The 18,580-nt window shown below is 40.3% G+C and overlaps 1 protein-coding gene across 1 annotated transcript in view; it reads left to right on the plus strand.

Moving 5' to 3' along the window:
* Positions 1-18,580, plus strand: part of LOC126174742 (arylsulfatase B-like) — a 147,161-nt gene that overhangs the window by 61,434 nt on the left and 67,147 nt on the right. Inside the window, exons 4-5 of the mRNA XM_049921062.1 lie at positions 1,961-2,210; positions 15,151-15,308. Coding sequence (XP_049777019.1) covers positions 1,961-2,210; positions 15,151-15,308 — 408 coding nt within the window. The remainder of the gene's footprint in view (positions 1-1,960; positions 2,211-15,150; positions 15,309-18,580) is intronic.

An 18,580-nucleotide genomic window follows, 5' to 3' on the forward strand; every position in this document is an offset into this window, starting at 1 on the left:
TCGGAGTAGGTGTTAAAATCCATGTAGAAGAAATAAAAACTTTGAGGTTCGCCGATGACACTGTAATTCTGTCAGAGACAGTAAAGGACGTGGAAGAGCAGGTGAACGGAATGGACAGTGTCTTGAAAGGAGTTTATAAAATGAACATTAACAAAAGCAAAACGAGGATAATTGTATGTAGTGGAATTAAGTCGGGTGATGCTGAGGGAATTAGATTAGGAAAAGAGACGCTTAAAGTAGTAGATGAGGTTTTTTATTTGGGGAGCAAAGTAACTGATAATGGTCGAAGTAGAGAGGATATAAAATGTAGACTGGCAATGGCAGGGAAAGCGTTTCTGAAGAAGAGAAATTTGTAAACATCGAGTATAGATTTAAGTGTCAGGAAGTCGTTTCTGAAAGTATTAGTATGGAGTGTAGCCATGTATGGAAGTGAAACATGGACGATGAATAGTTTTGACAAGAAGAGAATAGAATCTTTCGAAATCTGGTGCTACAGAAGAATGCCGAAGATTAGATGGGTAGATCACATAACTAATGAGGAGGTACTGAATAGGGTTGAGGAGAAGAGGAATATGTGGCACAACTTGACTGGAAGAAGGAATCGGTTGGTAGGACATGTTTTGAGGCATCAAGGCATCACCAGTTTAGTATTGGAGGACATCGTGGAGGGTAAAAATCGTAGAGGGAGACCAAGAGATGAATACGCTATGCAGATTCAGAGGAATGTAGGTTGCAGTAGGTACTAGGAGATGAAGAAGCTTGCACAAGACAGAGTAGCATGGAGTGCCGTATGAAACCAGTCTCAGGACTGAAGACCACCACAACAACAACATCAGATATCCTTATCGTTATTAATGTCACAACTATTGCCATTGTTATTATTATTATTATTATTATTAATGACACTGTTAGTGGCAGCATACGCAATAATACATGTAATGCCACTATTAACTTTGTCGTTATTAATGTCACAACTATTGCCATTGTTATTATTATTATTATTATTATTATTAATGACACTGTTAGTGGCAGCATATGCAATAATACATGTAATGCCACTATTAACTTTGTTGGTTCATATTCTGTATAATTTATGCATACTACCACTTCAGACATTCATATCCTTTTAATACTAGTTGTCATATTAAAATTGTTATTTCTTAGGTAACTATACAGTAATAGGTACTGTATGTGTGAAACCCTGGTCCAATAACAGAGAGGGCCTGATGGCCCGAATCAGATCAGTTACATAAATAAATAAAAATATTCTACAATATAATTCATGTGACTGGGAACCATAACAAATCGAACTATCTGGGAATAGGAACTTCCTGGCAGATTAAAACTGTGTGCCGGACCGAGACTCGAACTCGGGACCTTTGCCTTTCGCGGGGGAAGTGCTCTACCAACAGATCTACCCAAGCACGACTCACGCCCCGCCCTCACAGCTTTACTTCTGACAGTATCTCGTGTCCTACCTTCCAAACTTTACAAAAGCTCTCCTGCGAACCTTGCAGAACTAGCACACCTGAAAGAAAGGATATTGCGGAGACATGGCATAGTCACAGCCTGGGGGATGTTCCTACGATGAGATTTTCACTCTGCAACAGAGTGTGCGCTGATATGGAACTTCCTGGCAGATTAAAACTGAGTGCCGGACCTAGACTCTAACTCGGGACCTTTGCCTTTCGCGGGCAAGTGCTCTACCAACAATCTGCCAGGAAGGTCCATATCAGCGCACACTCCGCTGCAGAGTGAAACTCTCATTCTGGAAATATCTGGGAATACTGAACATATACAAAAAAGGGCAGCACCAATGGTCACAGATTTGTATGCTCATTGGAGAATGTCAAGGATATTCTAAGGAAACTGAACTGGCAGTCGCTTGAAGACCGACGCCAGCTATCTCAGTATAGTCACGCGACAGTGTATTCATACATCTCCGTGCACCTGTCGGTAGAACCTCAACGGGTACGACCTACGGCGCAACATGAGCACCGCGTGGGACCTCTCTGGGCGCTACGCCACCGACGTCTTCACAGAGGAGGCGGAACGGCTGATCGGGGACCACGACACCAGTAAGCCGCTCTTCCTCTACCTGGCGCACCTCGCAATGCACGCCGGGAATCCAGCGAGGCTGCTGGAAGCGCCGCAGGAGTACATCAGTCGCTTCGGCTACATCTCAGACCCGAACCGCCGGGTATATGCAGGTGAGCTCGGTCTTGACCAACAGTGCCGCCTTCCAAATTTTCCTTCCACGCCTCATTTTCCAGCGACCATACGAGCGAACATACAGCGTCGAGATGAACTCCGCAATTCGGTGTTGAGGAGCACGCGACGCCGACTGGCAGCTCTGACGTCCTCTAACAAACGGCGCATTGTGGGGTGAGTGCACAGCCCTCCCAGGTCCTTAGCTGGCCTCACTATGCGGTCTCCAGGGGAAAATTTTTGATAGCACCGAGGATTGTTCCCAGGCTTTTTGCAGGGAAGTTACATTGGACCCAGGCCTTCTGCAGGGAAGTTACACTGGTCGATCGCTCAGCGGCAGAGTTGGACACCATTTTAAGGGGACCGCATCCTGCCTATCTAACCCATTTTAATTTAGGCGAGTATTTGACCCATTTCTGAAAAAATCTATTTGATGCAGGACCTTAATATTTTTACTGTATGTTACACGATGCTAATAGAGTCAACTGTACTAATATCTACTTTATCCATTTTATAGTTTTTAAGAAATACCTTTTTTAAATTTGTTAACAAAACATATTAAGTTTTTTCTGCAAAAAATATTTTTTTTGTGAACTCCCTAATGGGGGAATATTAATGAATGTCTACACCTACATCTACATCCATACTCCGCAAGCCACCTGACGGTGTGTGGCGGAGGGTACCTTGAGTACCTCTATCGGTTCTCCCTTCTATTCCAGTCTCGTATTGTTCGTGGAGAGAAGGATTGTCGGTATGCCTCTGTGTGGGCTCTAATCTCTCTGATTTTATCCTCATCGTCTCTTCGCGAGATATAGGTAGTAGGGAGCAGAATACTGCTTGACTCCTCCGTGAAGGTATGTTCTCGAAACTTCAACAAAAGCCCGTACTGAGCTACTGAGCGTCTCTCCTGCAGAGTCTTCCACTGGAGTTTATCTATCATCCCCGTAACGCTTTCGCGATTACTAAATGATCCTGTAACGAGGCGCGCTGTTCTCCGTTGGATCTTCTCTATCTCTTCTATCAACCCTATCTGGTACGGATCCCACACTGCTTAACAGTATTCAAGCAGTGGGCGAACAAGCGTACTGTAACCTACTTCTTTTGTTTTCGGATTGCATTTCCTTAGAATTCTTCCAATGAATCTAAGTCTGGCATCTGCTCTACCGACGATCAACTTTATAAGATCATTCCATTTTAAATCACTCCTAATGCGTACTCCCAGATAATTCACGGAATCAACTGCTTCCAGTTGCTGACTTGCTATATTGTAGCTAAATGATAAGGCGTCTTTCTTTCTATGTATTCGCAGCACATTACACTTGTCTACATTGAGATTCAATTGCCATTGCCTGCACCATGCGTCAATTCGCTGCAGATCTTCCTGCATTTCAGTGCAATGTTCCATTGATACAACCTCCGTAAAAAGCCTCAGTGAACTTCCGATGTCATCCACAAGGTCATTTACGTATATTCTGAATAGCAACGGTCCTACGACATTTCCCTGCGGCACACCTGAAATCACTCTTACTTCGGAAGACTTCTCTCCATTGAGAATCACATGCTGTGTTCTGTTATCTAGGATCTCCTCAATGCAATCACACAATTGGTCTGATAGTCCATATGTTCTTACTTTGTTCATTAAACGACTGTGGGGAACTGTATCGAACGCCTTGCGGAAGTCAAGAAACACGGCATCTATCTGATGCCTTTTATCTTATGCACAGTCTCTGAAAATTTCATTCATTTATCTATGATAGTTTCTGATATAGTGAGGCATTTGTACAGAAAATTTTAGTTTGCGGGAAATTGACTGTAAAGGAAAAACTTTTGAAGTTTGTTACTTACAGTTGGTTTAAACTCTCCTGCTGCATATGATGGCCCTTGTTTGGCCTGTAGCAGGTGTTCCAGCTTCTCTTTCACCTTCTTGGATGATTGCCTTGCTTTCTTGGCCATATTAAATGCAGACCTGTCTGCATCGGCTATCGTTATTTTATCGCAATATAGCAGCCCAGTGATCATATTTTCACCACGATTAATTGCCAGCTTTTTGAGTACCCAAAACTTTCCCATATTACCACAACTCTATGTAATAACAGCATCATGAACCCCTAGTTTCAGTGTACAAATACAGTTTTGGGAAGGCGGTTCCAAATTATGCTGATGAAGCATTCATTTGGGTTCTGTGTCTGCCCATGCAGACACTTCCTTAGGAGGTCAGGATGAGCCAAGTCTCTGAATATAGGTTTAGCTGCTGTAATAACAGCAGCAGGAAGATAATGCTGATGAGAATAAGATTCTCCAGTTGCCTCTGCCCTATTGTATTTGCACCACGAATTTTCTGCTGATGGACGCAATCCATGACATGGCTTATTATCAGTAGAGGACTTATCGAATATTTTGGCCCAAACATCTCCCTTCATTGCCTCCAGATTTTTTCTTTATGTCTCCTAATTGCCTGCCCATAGTATTCCTGCAAGTTTTCTTTTTCAGTTTTAGTTAACCGACCTGTCCAATCAACAATTTTCTATCTTCTAACTTTTGTCCTCTCATATAAACAATTACTTTTCTCAGCCTTGTTCCCAAACATGGCCTACACATTCTATTTTGGTAATAATGGCATCTCCATATGGCTTGGAGTTCACCACATTCTTGTATGAAGAATTACAATTAGAAACATAATTGCCAGGCGACATAATCTCTTGTACACAAAGCTTTCTGAACTAGTTTCCACTAAATTGTCGTTCCTTGAAACTGCCTTTACATTTCGTCATCTTCAATAAACACAACAAAACACACGTAAACAAGCACTGCAAACGTAAGTATAACAATTACTCGCAATCACACTTGAACAAAACTAACCGCGTGTTTGAAAGCGTGTTGTTTACAAACAGCAGAAGTAAAAGAATACCGACCGTTGCATTCCAAGGATAGCCAACACACTCGGCAATAAAAAAAAATCCCTAACGTGCAATGTAGGGGATATTAAGATCTAAAATATATGCAGAAACGTGGGTGACAGAAAAGTGGGCGTGGCACATAAACACACGTGGTAGGAAAATGCCCTTAAAATGCTCGAAAAAAAATTTTCAGAAAATTCCTTTTCAGAGAACTTAAATAAAACCTTAATCTATCGAAATATGATGAAAACCAAGAATCGGTTGTTTTTGACCTGAATTACGGTGTGGTCCACTTAAAAGAAAGAGATAAATTCGTCAAACACATAATTACAAAGACTGTCTTTATCAGTGGTAATTATAAAGTTAACATTTACGGTGGTTTGCTGATATTTATGGAAAATATTTCCAAAGTACTGCATACAGACAGCCATTGCTGACGGACTACTTGAAGATGACATGTATTCATTGTATCACTTTTTTTAAATTTTGAGATCTGGTAAGGCACAAACTTACGTTTCACATGAAAGTTCAGAGGAGAGGAAACAAGTGGAAGAAATCGACAATCGTTAACTATTAGAAATGCGCAAATCTCAATCAGTTAAGTGAAAACATTATTAATCCTAGAAAGCTAACGATACGTAATATGTACATGTAGTGGTACGTTACAAGTAATAGTTCCATAGCCTCCGCACTGTATGTCCGGGTCCCACTAGGTGCTTCACGAATGCTGTAAGGAAGTGGGAACGGACGTTGCTAACCGTTGGAGTGGCAGCAACGGAGTCCACAGGCCAGTTCATAACGCCAAATGTACTGATGGTCACTGTCTGTAGAAAATCTACCTTCATGAAGAAAGTGCATCATTAGTATCAACGAGTGTGTGAGATTGTATAACCTGCTTGGGTGTTTTAGAGTTTAAAATTGTATCAACAACCTACACGGCCCTGCCTCATCAAACGAGACAGTATGTCAGACCTGCGCAAGGAGCTAAAGACTGTATCAAAGACTGTAACAAAAAGATTATTACAGACAAACGTGCAGGAACAGCAAGGACCTCTTTCGCAACATGGCCAAAGGATGTTCTGTTCTTACTGTCACTAGTCTAAGAAATGTGTGACAGCAGTGTACTGCGCTGTTTTTAATAAGCCAATATGTGGCGAACATTACAAAACGTGTGCGTTGATTGCCGCTTCTTTATATGCACAAACTGCTGTTTCCATTACTAAGTTATGTTATATCTAAATGACAATTTGCACAAAATATGGTCCTCATTTTCAAATGACAATGTAAACATTTGTAACACTCTTCTGAATTGTTTGAAAACCGGTGTTGTACAATACTCATGCATGTATTAAAGGCTTCAAACCAATAATAAAGTTTTAATTATAATGTGTCGTGAATATAACATATTCGAAGATCTAAATGTACACTTTAGCTAGTAATAACGAGAACTCTGTTCAAGAATCACAAAAGGGGGAGTTATACTTGCAAAAGGCTCGATGATACGGGAAGATCTCTGTTAAATTACATCATGATCAGGCAGACATTCCGAAATCAGGCACCAGATTGTAAGGAGTATCCAGGAGCACATGTAGACTCAGATCATAATTTAGTAGTGCTGAAGAAGAGGCTGCGGTTTAAGATACTAGTCAGGAAGAAATACTGCCCCAAGAAGCATATTACGGAAGTACTAAGGAACAAAGAGGTGAGGTGGAAGTTATCTGAGGCTACAGACACTGCGATAAGGAATAGCTCAGTATGCAGTTCATTTGAAGAGGAATGGACGTCTCTATGAAGGACATTCATAGAAGATGGAAAGAAAGCCATAGATACATGGGAGGTAAGTGCGAAGGAGCCGTAGATAACAAAAGAAATTCTTCAGTTGATTGTTGAAAGAAGGAATTTCAGAAACGTTCAGGGAAATTGAGGAATGCAGATATATAAGTCACTTCGGAATGAAATAGACAGGAAGTGCAGGGAAGCTATGGCGAAATGGCTGCATGGAAATGTGCAGAAATCGAAAGGGAAATGGTTGTCGGGAAGACAGTCTCAAAGTACAGAAAAGTGAAAACAATCTTCGGTGAATTTAAAGGCAAGGGAGGTAACATTAAGAGTGCAATTGGAATTCGACTGTTAAATGTCAAGTAGAGAACGAATAGGTGAAAGAGTGCGTTGAGGGTCTCTATGATGGCCAGGACTTATTTGAGGAATTGACTCAAGGAGGAACAGGTGTCCATAGGTAAGAGATAGCGGTTCCAATATTTCAATCAGAATTTAAAACAGGTTTTGAAGAATAAAAATGAAATAAGGCAGACGGGATAGATAATATTCCATTGGAATTTCTAAAATCTTTGGAGCAGTGTCAACAAAACGACTATTCACGTTGATGTATAGAATGTATAAATCTGGCGATGTATCATCTAACTTCCCGAAAATTTCATCCACACAATTCTAAAGATAGCAAGAGCCCACAAGTGCAAATCATCTAAACAGTTCATGAATCCAACGTGCTGACAAGAATAATATAAAGAAGAATGGAAAAGGACATTGAGTATGTGTTAGAAAACGATCAGCTTGGTTTTAGGAAAGGTAAAGGCACCAGAAAGGCACTTCAGACGTTGCGGTTGATAATGAAAGCAAGACTAAAGAAAATTTAAGACACGTTCACAGTATTTGTGGACCTGGAAGAGGCGTTCGACAATGTACAGTGGCGCATGATGTTCGAAATTCTGAGAAAATATGGGTAACCTATAGGGAGATAGGGGTAATATACAATATGTATAAGAACCAAAAGAGAACAATAACAGGGGAAGGCCGAGAACGAAATATTCGTACTGAAAAGGGTGTCAGACAGGGATAGTTTTTCGCCCATTGCAGTTGCTGATACACATTGAAGAAGCAATGTTGGAAATAAAATAATGATTCAAGAGTGGAAGCAAAATTCAAAGTGAAAGGATATGAATTATAAGGTTCGTTAATGACATTATTATCCATAGTGGAATGGCAGGATAATTAAAGGATCTGCTAAATCGAATGAACAGTCCAATGAGTGCAAAATATGGGCTGAGAGTATCGAATAGAGACAGCAATGAGAAGTAGCAGAGACGAGAACAGGAAGAAACTGGATTGTTAGTCACGAAAGAGTTGAAATTAGGGAATTCTGCTACCTAGGCAGCAAACTAACCCATAAGGATATAAAAAGCACACTAGCACTAGAAGAACGACTTTCCTGGCCAAAAGAAGTGTGGGGTAGTATCAAACGTAGACCTTAATTTGAGGAAGAAATTTCTGAGAATGTAAGTCTGAAGCCCAGCATTGTATGCTAGTGAGATATGGACTATGGGGAAACCGGAACCGAAGAAACCAGAAGCATTTGAGATTTGGTGTTCCATAAGAGTGTTGAAAATCTGGTGGACTGGTAAAGTAAGGGGTGAGAAGGTTCTCCGCAGAGTATGTGAAGAGAGGAATATATGCAAAACACTGAAAGAAGAAGAGAAGGGACCCATGGGGAAAAAGATACAAGAGAGCAGACTAAGGTTGTACGGACATTTACAGAGAAAAGGGGAAGAGTATATCGGAAACAGAGTTGAAGATTGAAGGAGCGAGAAGGAGAGGAAGACCGAAGATGAGGCGGAAGGATAAGATATCCGGGAAACTAAGGGAGAAAGGATGGAAGATGGAAGAGGCAATGGATAGAGTACTATGGAGGAGAAGGATCCAGAAGAGCAACGGCGACCCTACGTAACGTGGGACAAGGCGACGATAAAGAAGAAGAAGAAGAAACACTGAAAGAAGAAGAGATAGGAAGATAGGAAATCTGTTAAGACATCAGGTAATAATTTCCATGATACTGGAGGGAGCTGTAGAAGGCAGAAGTTGTAGAGGATGACAGAGACTGGAATAAATCCAGCAAGTAACTAAGAAGGTACGTTTCAAGTGCTCTGAACGAAGAGGTTGGCACAGGAGAGGAATTCGTGGCAGGCCGCACCAAACCAATGAGAAGGCAGATGACTTAAAAAAAGTGGGCTTACTGTTCTAGGGTTAAAGAGCCTGGAAACTGCTACTTTGCGGTTAGGTCATCGTCTATAGTAATCTCTCAAACAGTAACAACGTTTCTAATAAAAAAACTTGGACACAAAAAATATGTCGGCACATTTAGAAATTGTAAATACACGCGAAATACTTGTATGATACAGGAGAACTGGCTAAGTAAATCGTAATCTCAGATTTCAATTATGTCAACCCAATGCTCGACTTCAGCATTTGAACTTCCAAACAAAATTGAAGCGAGACAAGCAAATTCGAGGTACTAACACACAAAATGAATACTTCTCTGTCTAACGAGCTCTACCTCTGAAACAAACAAAAAGTGTACATACGATATGCAGAGTGTTGCATTAGAATTGGTATATACTACACCTTGCTAAAATATTTAATCTTCCGCCTGCGACTCCGTGTGTGTGTATTGTGGAGTATAAGCGTTACACGTGCACTGCTCTGTCAACACATTAAAATAGTGGCGACAGATCATGAGAGCATACGTACACCAGAAGAAAAAAGACGCGCGACGAAATAATTGTCAGAATTGGACCGAAACTGGTACGTATGATGTACATGTGCGGACAAACTAATTATTACGGTTGCAGAATGATGGATGATTTATGTAAGAGAAAGAGCTTCACAATTTGAGCAAGTCAGTAACACATTGATCCACCTCTGGTCCGTAAGCAAGCAATTATTCGTCTCGTCATTGCGTTGATGGTGTAGATGGATGTCCTCTAGGGGGGTATCGTGCCAATTTCTCTCCAATTGGTGCGTTAGATCGTCAAAATCTCAAGATGGTCGGATGGCCCTACCCATAATCCTCCAATTGTTCTCGATTGTGAAGAGTTAAGGTGACCTTGCTGGGCTGGATAGGGTTTGGCAGCCTGAAGACAATCATAACGGATTCTCGTCGTGTGCAGGCTGGCACTACCTTGATGAAATACAAGTCCAGTACTGCTTACCATGAAGAGCAACAAAACGGGGTGTAACATATCTTCGGCGTATCACTGTGCTGTAAGGGTGAAGCGGATAACTACCAAAGGGGCCCAACTACGAAATGGAATGGCACCCCAAATTATCACTCCTGGTTATCGGGCCGCACGGCGGGCAACATCCAGCGTCTCTAGACACGTCATCCCTGGTCATCAGTGGTCAGTCCGAAGCGTGACTCATCCCCGAAAACAGTTCTACTCCAGTCAATGAGACTGCAGGCCGAAGACATGTTTGGAGATGCCGGAGACGGCGGTGGGACACCAGCCTCACTATCGCCTACCTTACGGCGCTGCAAACAGTTTATACCGCTTGCCTTTGTGCTTGCGAAACACTGTCTTGACTAGTAAGGTCGTCAGATCTCTCCGCAACTGAGAACGTTTGGAGGATTGTGGCCAGGGCCCTCTAATCATCTCCGTAATCTGACGATCTAACGCTCCAACTGGACAGAGTTTGGCATGATACCCGTCAGGAGGACATCGAACAACTCTTTCAATGAAGGCCAAGCCAAATAACTGCTTGCAAATGGGCCTCAAGAGCCACCGTGTTACTGAATTGCTCAATGTGTGAAGCTCATCCTCTTAAATTAATCATCCAATTTTTCTGAAATTATAAACGTTTGATTGTCTGTACATGTACATCATATTTACCGATTTTCGTTCCATTCTGATTATTTCTTTGTGGTACGTCTTTTTTGTCTTAGAGCGTATGTGTTGAGAGCATATAAGTTAAGCAGGCCATAATATTAGCTACGCAGCCACTTTCTCCAAAAGAAAAAAGCAGAGAATGCGTCGAGGCACCAGAGTAACCGTCCAACATGAAACTCGAGGAGGGTCAGGGGCTGTTACCTACTGGGTTTCCAAGTTATTGCACGCCGTACTAGCGGAGTTGCCTTACCATGTGTTATGAACACTATCAGGGTACAAGTATACATGCATGTGTGTGTTTATCACAGGATAGTTATATATTTTTATTTTTATAATTATATATTTTATAATTTTGGTTGGGGTGTCTTTAAATATTGTGGGCTAGCATGAGACTTTTAATTAACTTATACCGCTACAACTCTCGTACGAACATCGGCTTCCTCGAAGTACGTACAATATAATATTTTTTAAACGCATCGCGCGACTCACTGCCTTCTAAAAATAGTTTGCGCAAGTGCTGATATTTAGAAAAGAAAATACGCGTATTCTTTCGGAAACTGTAATGATTAATATGGGTCTCAGGGGCTACTGGTTATTTATGTACCCAACTACACAAAGATTAGCTGAGATATTGCTGAGCTTATTGAATGGAATTATTTTCAATATTTCTTGTTCATTATTTGCAAGGAAAAACTGGAGAGTATCTCGTCTGCCGTTAAGCGGCCAAAATGAAACATACTGAACTCATCCATTGCTGTGAATTTTAGTAAATGAAATCTATCCCTACTCTTTTTAACTTTGAAATTAATGAAAGATCAAAATTGAGAAGTCTCTCGCATTTACATTTAATATTATCAGATGAAATTTTAATTAAATAATACAGTCAGTGTAATGGCCGACTAAATCCTGCTAGGGGAGATGAGCACCCTACACTAGGAAGTTCTGTAAAAACTTGGATAATGAGAATTAATGGTTGCGATCATGAGAGGTGACAACTAAGTCAATAATACACACTTTCTAATAACAATTATAAGTATATTTTTCTAAATTAAAACGAAATTTACATTAAATATTACCCAGCGCTACAATGGCGGCCTACCTCTAGACGAAACAATAACAGGAGAGCTTTCAATAAAGCAATAGCACTGATAAAAAGAATGTCCTTTTTTTATATCACATCGCTGTTTGTGAATTTCGTTGGTATTATTTAACTTTTTTAATGTTTCTTATACATCGCCCACACGTACAGTGTCTTGAAATAATTTATAATTTACACGTGACACAAGCAAAAACCATTTTTTTCCTTTTCTCCAAATGTCCATTTATGTGACGCACCGTCACAACACCTATTCCTGGCAATAAGCTTCGGATGTCCCTTCTCCTCATTCCTGTCATCCAATCAACAAACAGTTATAACAGGACACCGAGCCATATTCAACTGGTTGGACAGGTACCAATTATATATAGGGTTTTTGGTTTTTAAACTGGACAACATTACTAATTAGTGCCTGGCGTAAATTTCTCTGGCAGAGTGATCGAGTTTGAAATTCCGTTTGCGGATTATATGCACTTTTTCTTTATTTTCTGGATGACCTGATATAGCCGATTAGTGAGGTGAGTAGATTTCGGAGTCGGAATGCTTGAGTTAGAGAATTTCATTGCGGGGACGGGGGTATATTTTTGTTTGTTTTCCAGACTTTGTAGTGTGGCCAGTTAGCGCACTGCATAGATTTCTGAATCAGAACGTTCGGGTTCGAATTTCGGTTCCCGAAGTAGGCGAATATTTTCTTTAATTTTTAGAGTACGGAATAAGTCCAATGTTGCGTAGATTTCTGCGTCTGTGTGCTCTAGTTCGAGATATTTCGTCCGGACGTAGGTGTTATATATTCTCTCTTTTCCCGACTGTGTCATATGGCCGATTAGATAGTGGGTTAAATTTCCACGTCAGATTTCTGGAGGTCAAGAATTTAATTCTTGCTGCAGGTAAAGTGTTCATTTATTTTCTAGATCACATGGTACAGTCTATTCTAGTGTCAGATAGGTTCTGCGTCTGAATGTTCACGTCTGGGATTTCCATTGAGGGTGTAGGCCTTTTAGTTTATAGATTCCACGATATGGGCAATTAATGCATGGAGTCAACTGACCCGTCTGAATACTCTAGTTTAAGATTCCGATTCCATGAAGAGCTGTATTCCGTACTTAGTTTTCTGAACTGCGTGATATAGCCGATGAGTGGATGACGTGGATTTGTGCGTCCAAATGCACGAGTTTGAGATTTCGATTCCGGTTGTAGATTTTATTTTTTACTGATATTCTTGACTGCGGTTACTGCATGGGGTACATTTCTGTTTCTGAATACTCTATTTAGAGATTTCGTGTCCGGGTGGACATTTTCTTCATTTTCTTTATTTTCTAAGCTGCGTGAGATGCTCGATTAGTGCCTGGGTAGATCTTCGCTTCTGAACTGTCGAGTTCGACGTTTCTTTTGTGGGTATAGGTGTATGTTTTCCGTAGTGTCCTTTACTGCATGATATGGCCTGTTCGTGCATGCCGTAGGGTAACTTACTGCATCAGAACGTTGAATTTGGAGAATTCGATTCTGCGTGCAGCTGTAGTTTTTCCTTCTTTCTAGATGATATAATACAGCCGATTAGTGTGTCGGATAGTTATGTGCGATTTGTGTCAGATTATTCAAGTTCGGGATTATGATTCTTGTTGTAAGAGTACTGTTTTCTTTATTTTCTAAGCTTTATCATATGGGTATTTAGAGTGAGGGGTAGATTTCTGCGTCTGAATTCGCCGAGTTTGAGGTTTCTTTTGCGGGTGTAGGTGCATACTTTTCATAATGTTCCTTAGTGCATAGTATTAACATTACTACGTGGGATAGATTTCTCGATCGTTATGTTCGAGTTCGAGAATTCAATTCCAGGTATAAGCAAAATTTTTTATTTAGTTTCTAGACTACATGATAATAGCGATTGGATTGTGGAGTAAATTTCTCGCGGGTGAACGGTCGAGCTATATTCCAGATGAAGGTGTTCGTAATTCCACATTTTTATACTGCATTATATCATCGATTTCTGCGTCAGAATTCTCGAGTTCAAATTTTCGATTCCGTGTGTGAGCATACATTTTTTTCTTTATTTTCTAGATTGCTTGATACAGCCGTCTTCTTCATCGGGTGGATTTCTACGTCGGATTAGTCGAGTTCGTCATTGTGATTTCGAGTAGAACTGTATACTTTTATTAATTTTCTAGTCCGTATGATACGGACGAAAACTGCATATGATATATTTCTGCATCTCATTGCTCGAGTTCAGGATTTTGATTCTGGGTGTTGGTGTAATCATTTCTCTAGACAACGTAATATATATATATGTGCCTATTCGTTATACGACGTTAACCGCACGTCTTACAAATAACTCGTTCACTATGATTAATACTAACGCAGACAAAAGTACAATTCTTTACTATTATTCCACTCTTAAAGGAGTATTTTTCCTTAAATGTTTAATAAATTGTCCTCTATGCACTGCACATGTTCATGCTTTCACGTGCAATATGAAGACTGTTACCGTTCTGCTGTACCTAGTCCGCAAAAGCACTAATAAATACTGACTATAGGCCTCTCCTTTTGTATCTTTACACTTTTCATCCTCGTTAATTCCCCTGCAGCTACGCAGATCACTTAGTTTACGTACACGGTTTCACGCTATCAACTACATGTGAGCCAGTTTCTCAGTCTCCACACTGACAAGTTTTACAGTGCTTTCTGACAGATGACAGGCAATTAGTTTTTACTGATTGTTACTGTTCATGAATATTTCTCACATGTGTGATCAATAAATTATTATATTCAGTGTTCAAAATACTGTAGTTAGAGGACATGTAGCCTTTGAGACATAGGTATACTACAGTTTTATTGGGCAGATCTAAATTAGGATTTGTATTTCATTGTTCTACTAGAGCAGCACGGCTGAGCTTTAGTGAATGAAGATAATTATCAAACAACACATGTGATAACAATGTCAGAAAATTGCCTTTCTTTGACGTCGATTTTCATAATGTTATTATGCAAATAATCCCGCTGTGGCGTCAGAGTGCGTGAATTTCTCTTCACCAAGCATATAAAACGGTAACCAAAAACCACGAGTGGTAACCCCGATGAAGTTTCCCTGCAACAACATCCAAAACATAAGGAAGTGCGTTCACACATAGAAAAGAATTTTATAGTCATGTAATAAGAAAGCTCAGTCTTTTCAAGGTCAAGAGTTGGTAAGCCGACTGTTGAATGCTACAATGTGAGAGGTGGACCACTTCCTGAACGTGGATGATCTTCCGCCTCTGATCGCTGCTTCTGTCGGCAGGGGCGATGGCCAAGCTGGACGAGTCCGTGGGGCGAGTGGTGACTGCGCTGGAGCGGCGTGGCATGCTGGAGAACTCCGTCATCGTCTTCTCCTCAGACAACGGAGCGCCCACTATTGGCGAGTACCCCAACTGGGGCTCCAATTACCCATTCAGAGGAGTAAGTACGCCAGTGCAGTGCTGTACATTCCATTTTTCATAACTCTGAGTCGCCGGAAAGCATGTTTCGGTGGCTCACAGGCACTTGCGTTTCTTCATCGCTGACGTCTAATAGGTCTTTAAGCATGGATTCAGAAATTAATCTCTATTACCTCTATCGTTCCGCCAATGTATTACAGTTTCTGCGTACTTCATACTTATTACGCAGTACTTACCCATGCGAGATGGCATTGTGCTGTAGACTGTTGTCAAGTAATCAACTGGACGTTCTCGATTACAACGCTTTCTTTCGTGTTCTCGAGAAGTGACTTCGAGTATTCGAGTGCCTTATCTGAGCACAGGAACTGTTCTGTCCAGTAGCAGACCTCAACAAGACCATCTGTAGATCGTTCCCATAAAAGTGCTTGATTCCGAGATGTTTGTCCATTTAAGCTTGTTTACTGCTTTCTCTTGGCACGGGATTCGGTAAAAGGCTCACATTTATTTTTATTTATTTATTTATTTATTGTTCCGTGGGACCAAATTAAGGAGAAGTCTCCATGGTCATGGAACGAGTCAATACATGAAATTATAACACGATATTAGAAACAGATAAAATGAAATATAAAAAAAAAAATATTCAGGTGACAAGTCGTAAGTTTAAATGAAGACAATCAACAATGTAACACTGGAATTTGCTTAATTTTTTAGCTCTTCCAGGAGCTCCTCGACAGAATAGGAGTGAGCCATGTGGAAACTCTTCAGTTTAGACTTAAAAGAGTTTGGGCTACTGCTAAGATTTTTGAGTTCTTGTGGTAGCTTATTGAAAATGGATGCAGCAGAATACTGCACTCCTTTCTGCACAAGAGTCAAGGAAGTGCATTCTACATGCAGATTTGATTTCTGCCTAGTATTAACTGAGTGAAAGCTGCTAACTCTTGGGAATAGGCTAATATTGCTAACAACAAACGACATTAAAGAAAATACATACTGTGAGGGCAATGTCAGAATTACCAGGTTTTTGAATAGGGGTCGACAAGAGGTTCTCGAACTTACACCACATATAGCTCGAACAGCCCGTTTTTGAGCCAAAAATACCCTTTTTGAATCAGAAGAATTCCCCCAAAAAATAATACCATACGACATAAGCGTATGAAAATATGCGAAGTAGACTACTTTTCGTGTTGAAGTGTCACTTATTTCAGATACTGTTCTAATGGTAAATAAAGCAGCATTTAGCTTCTGAACAAGATCCTGGACATGGGCTTTCCACAACAGCTTACTATCTATCCGAACGCCTAGGAATTTGAACTGTTTCGTCTCGCTTATAATATGCCCATTCTGTCTGATCAAAATATCGGTTCTTGTTGAATTGTGAGTTAGAAACTGTAAAAACTGAGTCTTACTGTGATTTAGCGTCAAATTATTTTCCACAAGCCACGAACTTATTTCATGAACTACATTATTTGTTACTGTTTCAATATTACACACAAGATCCTTCACTATCAAGCTGGTGTCATCAGCAAACAGGATTATTTTTAAATCACCTGTAATACTAGAAGGCATATCATTTATATAAATAAGAAACATCAGTGGTCCCAGCACCGACCCTTGGGGAACGCCCCACTTAACAGTGCCCCATCGGGACTGAACATCACTACCACTCTCAATATTGCGGAGAATTACCCTCTGCTTTCTGTTCTTAAAGTAAGAGGCGAACCAATTGTAAGCTACTCCACTTACTCCATAATGGTCCAACTTCTGCAGTAGTATTTTGTGGTCAACACAGTCAAAAGCCTTCGTTAAATCAAAGAAAACACATAGCGTTCGCAACCTTTTATTTAATCCGTCCAAAACCTCACAGAGAAAAGAGAATATAGCATTTTCAGTTGTTAAACCATTTCTAAAACCAAACTGAACATTTGACAGCAAATTATGTGAATTTAAATGCTCCAGTAACCTTGTACATACAACCTTCTCGATAACTTTAGCAAACACCGATGGCACAGAAATAGGTCTAAAATTGTCAACATTATCAGTGTCTCCCTTTTTATAAAGTGGCTTCACTACCGAGTACTTTAATCGGTCAGGAAACCGATCACTCCTAAAGGAAAAGTTACAGATATGGCTGAGAACTGGGCTAACATACATAGAACAATACTTCAGTATTCTGCTAGATACCCCGTCATATCCGTGAGAGTTCTTGGTCTTTAGTGATTTAATTATTAACTCAATCTCCCTCTTGTCAGTATCATGGAGGAGCATTTCAGGTAACAGTCTCGGAAAACTTTTTTCTAAGAGCGCTATATGATTCCCTGTTGGGACTAGGTTTATAATTAGTTCACCTGCTATATTCAGAAAGTGATTATTAAATACTGTACATATATGTGACTTATCAGTAACACAGACATTCCCACTACGCACTGATTCTATATCCTCGACCTGTCTCTGCAGACCGGCAACTTCCTTTACGACTGACCATATGGTTTTAATTTTATCCTGAGACTTAGCTATTCTATCTGCATACCACATACTTTTTGCCTTCCTAATAACATTTTTAAGCACCTTACAATACTGTTTGTAATGGGCTGCTGCATTTAGATTTTGACTGTTTCTAACGTTTTGATATAATTGCCACTTTGTTCTACAAGATATTCTTATCCCTCTAGTCAGCCAATCAGGCTGCCTGTTTGTGCTAGTACCCTGTTTTAAACGTTCTAACGGAAAGCAACTTTCAAAGAGCATGAGAAAAGTCTTGAGAAAAGCATTATATTTATCGTCTACGGTATCGGCGCTATAAACATCTTGCCACCCTTGTTCCTTTATAAGGTTGACAAACGTCTTTACAGCAACTGGATCAGCTTTCCTGAACAGCTGATGACTATATTTAACACGTGTCGCAGCATAAAAATCTTTTAAAGCTAACATTTGCGCATCATGATCTGAAAGGCCATTCACCTTTTTGCTAACAGAATGCCCTTCTAGTAATGAGGAATGAACAATAATGTTGTCTATGGTTGTTCTACTGTTCCCTTGGACTCTCGGTTTGCATAAGATTATATGAATTAAAGAGGTCTACCAGCATCCTCTTCCTTGCACAATCACTTATACAATTAATATTGAAGTCACCACATATAACTAACTTCTTGTATTTCCTATAAAGTGAACCAAGAACCTCCTCTAGCTTTAGCAAAAATGTTGTGAAATCGGAGTCTGGGGATCTATAAATAACAACAGTTGCAAGTTTAGCTCCTTTAAATTTAACCACACCTGCACAACATTCAAACACCTTTT

This window comes from Schistocerca cancellata, chromosome 3 (genome assembly GCF_023864275.1).
Source record: "Schistocerca cancellata isolate TAMUIC-IGC-003103 chromosome 3, iqSchCanc2.1, whole genome shotgun sequence".
NCBI classification, from domain to species: domain Eukaryota; kingdom Metazoa; phylum Arthropoda; class Insecta; order Orthoptera; family Acrididae; genus Schistocerca; species Schistocerca cancellata.